At 41.2% G+C, this 6514-nt stretch overlaps 1 protein-coding gene across 21 annotated transcripts in view; it reads right to left on the bottom strand.

The window, feature by feature from the left end:
• NCOR1 (nuclear receptor corepressor 1) overlaps nucleotides 1-6514 on the bottom strand; it is a 179951-nt gene that overhangs the window by 7785 nt on the left and 165652 nt on the right. For 18 of the 21 annotated variants that reach the window (XM_056819669.1, XM_056819665.1, XM_056819678.1 and 15 more), the window contains 5 exons: nucleotides 6351-6488; nucleotides 5031-5173; nucleotides 4616-4669; nucleotides 2833-3054; nucleotides 2207-2389 (listed from right to left, as the gene is read on the bottom strand). In XM_056819669.1, the coding sequence (XP_056675647.1) occupies nucleotides 2207-2389; nucleotides 2833-3054; nucleotides 4616-4669; nucleotides 5031-5173; nucleotides 6351-6488 (740 nt within the window). The remainder of the gene's footprint in view (nucleotides 1-2206; nucleotides 2390-2832; nucleotides 3055-4615; nucleotides 4670-5030; nucleotides 5174-6350; nucleotides 6489-6514) is intronic. The other 3 variants (XM_056819671.1, XM_056819670.1, XM_056819667.1) reach the window with 3 other exon arrangements.

Genomic DNA, 6514 nt, shown 5'->3' on the forward strand with positions numbered 1-6514 from the left:
TTGGGGTTGTTTTTTTGCCTTTCACTCAAAAAATTAATTCCCTTACAAAGGCAATGTCTGTCTCCTTAATCTTTGTTCCTCTTAGGTGATTTAGGTAATCATTTTCCTGAAATCCAAGGAGAGCTCGGCAATGGAGTGGATAGCGAATTCTGATCCTACAGAAGTGGGGTAGAGTGGGAATGGAGAAAAGGGTCACAAAAGAAGGAAGGTGAATTATCTACTTAGTCCTGTCTAGTGACAGGTAAAGGTCAGGAATGGGCAGAGAAATTTCATTACACACTGAGCCAGAGAATATACTTTCACTGGCCAAATAAGTGGATGTCTCTGTGAAGGAGAAGTAGTGGTCATAGGAAGGGGACCTACAGCACCAGGAAGCCGACCCAAAGGCAGGAAAGACCTTTCTGCAGGCCACAGGGCGAGTTCCAAGCAAGGGGAATCTGTACACCCTCAACTTCTGCTTCCAGAGAGGGTTTTCTGTAGATGGTTGGACCAAAAGATGTCTTTGAGTGCTTCTGCATCTGGTGACCAGTTGTTGAAGCAAGCTGCTGGCCTCTTGGTGCATGGACAATTCGCAGCTACTTATACTGACCTCCTGTCCATTTTGGTGCCAGATTTGTTGGCTTTAGTTATTCATACCCTGGGGGAGTGGCTATGATAGTTTTCTATTCCCGTACTTGGATGTTCCCTGTGTGGCCACACCAGGACCAAGACCCTGGAGTGGAAAATGTCTCAGGTACCGATTTTCTGCGTTGCTCAGGCCCTGGGACCAAAGGGGAGTAATGGAGATGCATGGCACATAGTGCTTGGTCCTTCATCCTGGAGACTGGAATGGGGATAGGGTATAAAGTTCTTCCTGGGAATCCTATAGAAACTGATACCAAGAAAGGAGATAAACTCAGCAGATGTGGCTAACTATTTCTTCCTACGTAGGTGGTTATAGCTGCACCTGCGTATCTTGGCTGAATGTATTCAGGAAAAATGGATTTTAAGAATTGGTCTCTCCAGGACATAAACTTGCAGCCTAAGAAAATGATAAAACCAACTCTGCCAAATTCTTTCTTTGCCTTTCCAAGAAGATGAGTCATTTTGCCAATCCGCTACATCTTTCTTTTGCCTTCTGGTTTTGTTTATATGAGGGGCAAGATACATATAACTGAGTTCCTCTAATGTCACTGACCTGAGTTTGACCCTGGTAACTCTGTGACTCTGGATAAATCACTCAAACACTCTGCACCTCAGTTTTGTCATCTGTAAAATGGGGAGGACTAATAGCACCTTCTTCACATGGCTGTTATCATGATCAAATGAGATACAATGTAAAGTACTGTGTAATGTTTCAAACCCTGTATAAATGCTTGTCCATCATGATATTAAGTTTGTTATTTAGATGTTTAAAGTTTTAAAATGGCGATTTCTTTCCCACTCTATTCCCTTCTAGCCACTCTGGTACCACTGCTGTAGAAGAGGCAGGGCTGCACAGAATAGAGGCCATTCTGTAGTTGTCTTTGTTTAACACGTGGCCATGACCAAAAAGAGTCCATTCCACGTGGCCAGTGTCTTGGTGATGAGACTCCTTGTACTTCCCTAAGCCGACCCTCAGAAAGTGTGTACCATTTTGGCTGAGACTATTCTTTCAAGTCTTTCCAACAAGGCAAGTAGAATATGTGATAATTGAATTGAGGTCTCCTGGGCACAGCCTTCAAGTACCTCTGATCAAATCTGCATCACAATCAAGGCACCAGAGTAGAATTTAATGCTTCAAAACTCTAAGGCATGGATGAAGGGGAATGCTTAAAGGCTGGAGGTATAACTGTCTCAGGAGGGACACTTGATATTAGGATTCATTTGCACCAGATCACAAAAATACCCAAAACAAGTTTAAGCCTATCTCCAAAAAACAGCCATTTACTTGCTATTAACTGTGTGGATATGAATGACTCAAGTAGTTTCAGAAACCACAGAAGGGATTGGACTAATCGCTTTCCCAACCCATCCCTGCTTATCTCTCTCAACAGAAACCCAGATCAGAAACTGAGAATGTGGCTCTGTATACCTAGATTCTATGCTGAAAAGTAATCTGTGCATTAAACAGTGAATAGTGGAGAACAGTTCTCAAGCTGTAAAATGACTGCCTTGAAAAAACAGTAGCCCAAACTGATACAAATTGTTAGACATTTTGTTTTCTAGCACTCAGTAAGTTCCTCACCTGTTGAAGACGGCCTATCTTCCCAGGCCCACACAGGTGTCTGCCTGTGATAATCTCCTTCTGAATGGACAGATGAAACTGAAGAAGGCCGCTCTGTTCCTAAGTAGCCCTGCCCAGGAATAGGAGATTTAGACTTCCTACTATTTGACTTGCCAATTAGCTTCGGTTTGCCAACTCCCCCACCTGCAAGAAAAATTCAGATTATAGAAAAGTCACTTGATATATCAGGATTCTAAGTTTAAAAAGCATACACAGACACACACAAACTAAATACAAATCAATCTCTTCTCAGAAAAATTTAAATTTGTTTAAACTGTTTAACAAAAAAATTGCCTCACTGGGGGCACAAAAGCTCTGGAATAGAAATTCCTTCTTTAACATCTATGGATATTGTAGAAAGAGTAGATCCTATTTCTAACTCTTTTTCCCCCCTGACCTTCCAGCTAAATTAGGGGTAGATAGGGCTTCTCAGCTAGTAGAGCTGATAACAAAGCCCTGAGCTTGCTCTCTATTCCCTGCACTGAAAAGATGGGTGGCTTCCTTCATCTCCCAGTGTCACTTGTTTGCTATTTTCTGAAAACCCATCCTAACTTACATGGATATAATCAGTTTGTAAAAAGTTTTACCAGAATTAGGTGATGGGTTTGTTTCTTCTCGTCGTGTTTCACTATTGCCCAACATGGATGGGTTTGAACCACCTGATACTACTCCCAGAGGTTGTGCCAAGACAACTCCGTGATCTTCTCCTTTGTCATCAAAATTTCCCATGAGTGCCTTCCTTATTATGTCTTCTAGACCCAGATTGCTGGCAGGATCCGCAAAAGAATGACCTCTAGAACTGATTGAGCCTGAAGAAAAAACAATGCAAGTGTCTAATTATTATAAGAAGATGGGCTAAGAGTAAGAGAACAGTATAAAAAGAGAAATAGATTTGGTAACAGAACTCAAGACTCATGAAAATTGGCTGGTGAAGAGGTCACTGATATTTTTGTGAACCCTTATCACAACTAAACCAACATTTAATGTTGTTTTTCTTAAATCCTCTGGCTTCCTTATGCCAAGGGTTCTTAACTTTATGTGTCATACAGCCCTTTGGCAAACTTTTAAAATGCATAAGTGAAATACATAGAACCACAAAGGAAACCAGTTAGATTGAAATACAATTGTCAGTATTAAAAAAGTAAATAAACGTGCCATTCTTTTAAGCTAACGATTCCTGGTTAATTCACTTCCATGACCTGACTAATTTATGGATAACTGTGTAGTTTCTAAATCCAATGATTCCAAGTTCGTGTGATTTAGAAGTAAAAAGAATTTAAAATATTACTACCTTGCCCAATTAACCCTCTTATTTTACATATGTGATAACTAAAGCTAAGAGAGAGCAGGTGACTTTCCAAGGTCACACAAATAGGAGGAGCCTATGACCATATCTATGAGCTGAATGAGGTCAACTAGTTGGACCTTCCCAGAGAACAGATAAGGAAACAGGCCCAGAAAGGCTAAATAATTTATCTTAAGTCATGTAGAATATTATTGGAATAAGAAGTAAAATGGATAATTCTTGATTATGTTAAATTATATACTTTTGCACAAACAAAAGCAATGCAGTCAAAATTACATAAGCAGGATATTAGGGCAAAAAATTTTATAGCAAGTTTCTCTGATAAGTCTCATTTCTCAAATAGAGAACTGAGTCAAATTTATAAAAATCACCGTTTCTCAAACGATGGTCAAAAGATATGAAAAAGGGTAATTTTCAGAGAAAAAAATCAAAACTATTGAAAGTCATATAAAAATGTTCTAAACCATTAATCATTAGATATGCAAATTAAAACAATTCTAAGCCACCACCTCAGACCTATGAGAGGCTAACATAACAGAAAAGGAAAATGACAAATGCTAGAGGGGATATGGAAAAGCAGCATCACTAATGCACTGCTGATGGTGTTGTGAACTGATCCAACCATTCTGGGAACTATGTCCAAAGGGCTCTAAAATTGTGCATACCCTCTGATCCAGCAATGGAGACTACATTTGTATGCCAAAGAGATCAATGAAAAGGGAAGAGGGCCCCTTTCTCTCTCTCCTTTTTTTTTTTGTGGTGGGGAAAGTGGGCATGAAAAGGGCGAGTAAAACCATGGCTAGTGCAGAAATCCATTTTGTATGATTTTACATGTATAATTAGCATTGTATTTCTTGCCTTCTCAATGGGTGGGGAGAGGTAGAGAGAGGGAGAACACTTGGAATTGAAAATAAGAAATAAAAGACACACATACAAAAAGACAACAATAAATGGTAGTAAATAGTAGAGTCAAGATTTGAACTTAGGTCAAGTTCAAATTCAATGTTTCCCTCTGTGCCATATACAACCTCAGCCAAAAGAATGAATTTTTGTCATTGCCTTACCTGAGGTAGTGACTGCTGGCAGATTAAAGATTTCAGTTCCTGGCTGAGCAGCTGCTGGAGTTAAACATCAAATATTCAAGTTCACTATCTGGAGCCAATCAAGCACATTGAAACAGATAACAAGTACTCAAAAGCTTTACTGTTTAAGGGTCTTAGTTTCTACTCTCCCCCTTGAGTGTCCATTTCTAATGACAGGCACCCCTTGGGGTACTAACAATTGGTAAAAATTTCCACCTTCATTAATTATTATTATAAACAGTCATTTTTTATTTAGCAATTCTTTTTAAATTACAAAATGCTAAAAGCTATTGGCGTGTTTTGAAATAAGAAGCAAAATGTGACTTCAAGAGTGCCACCACTAGTACATTTGAGTTCTATATTTTCGTTTTCAGCTAATAAAAGAAGTCCCACTTACCCATGTCAGAGTCACCTCCACCAGAGGAGTTCAACTTACGAAAAATTTCCTGCTTCTTTGATTTCACCATGGGTGAAGTGTTTTCCAGCTTGGTGAAGAAGGAAGGCAGGTAGCTTATGCTTCCTGGTGAGCGGGAATCATTCCTGTGAGGAAGACCGCGATGCTGTTACTGTTGTGGGCCCCCAAAAGCTTCCCATCTACAAAAACAACCCAAAGCCCATACCACTTCCTAAGACACAGATTAGTCTCGGGCTCTAACCGGGGTCACAGAGTTCTAGATGGAAGGGATCTGCACAAAGTTACACAGGCTTAGGGGACTGCCAGGATTTTGACCCAGTTGGTCTGCCTCCCAGTCCAGACCTCTTTTTACTCAGCATGCGCCGCTGCTCATACTAGTATAAACACCTGAGGTCACACAATGAGCTCTAATTCAACAAATTCTTTTCAAGGTCTTGAAACCCACTCACATACAATATGAATTCAAGCTTTGTGTAAATGACATCATCCATAGTAAACAAATACACTCATCACAAGAGATGCTGAGTGAACTAGAACACTATAATATGACTATTCTCCAAACTGGGGCTAGCTAGTATGGACAGAAATGATCCCACCAGGCCCTCCAGTAGATTCCCTACAGTATTAGAAAGGAAGGATTCAGTCTCTTTGCAAATAGAAATTTCACTGTGCCTTGGTATCAGCAGAATACCTGAAGAACTGACATGATTTTGGTTCATGTCAGGCCAAGGTAGAGAACTCCAGTGACATGCTGAATCGAGACCTCCAGATTCTAATCTGAGATGGGCGGCGGAGGAGGAACAAGGGGAAGAAGACGGAGTGCTCTATTCTGGTATGAAGAGTTATGCTCAGTTCTTTAAGTTATAAAAAGGACTAGGATTGGTCAGACTCAGAAAGAAGGAGGAATACTGACTTTTTAAAGCAAGAAAACCATGTAAGTATTCTGGAGGCTAACGATCATGAAATACAATCCTTAGAGTCAGAAACATGAGTAGCCTCTCTTTTCATTCAATGTCGATTATCTGCAATGGATTGGCAGCGGAGACAAAGGATGAAAGAGAGAGCGTGACCGCACGAAGCTTACGGTCGAGCGGGGGGTGTAAAACATGCCATTTCTAGCCGTTCACAGGGCCCTCTCACTGGCATTAACTCGCCACTCCTCAGACTGCGTGAGTCTCTAGGGTAAGGGCAGCCCATAGTGACAGTGCCAGGAGTGGGCAGCGAGAGACACCGAGTAGACAGGAGAGCGCGCTCGCGGATGGTCATCCCAGCCAGGGCCGGGCACAAGCGCGCTGGGCCTACCTCTGTTCGGCAGGCACTGCGCTCTGAGAGAGAAGCAGGATGTTGTCTTGCTTCTCATGGATGACTGGAACCTGAGGTGGGGAGATTGGCTCATAGGGCTCTGAAGAGACATGACTTCTTTCTGGAGATTTTCCAGGCCTATGAGGATAAGATACACATCATCA

Source organism: Monodelphis domestica, chromosome 2 (genome assembly GCF_027887165.1).
Source record: "Monodelphis domestica isolate mMonDom1 chromosome 2, mMonDom1.pri, whole genome shotgun sequence".
NCBI lineage: Eukaryota > Metazoa > Chordata > Mammalia > Didelphimorphia > Didelphidae > Monodelphis > Monodelphis domestica.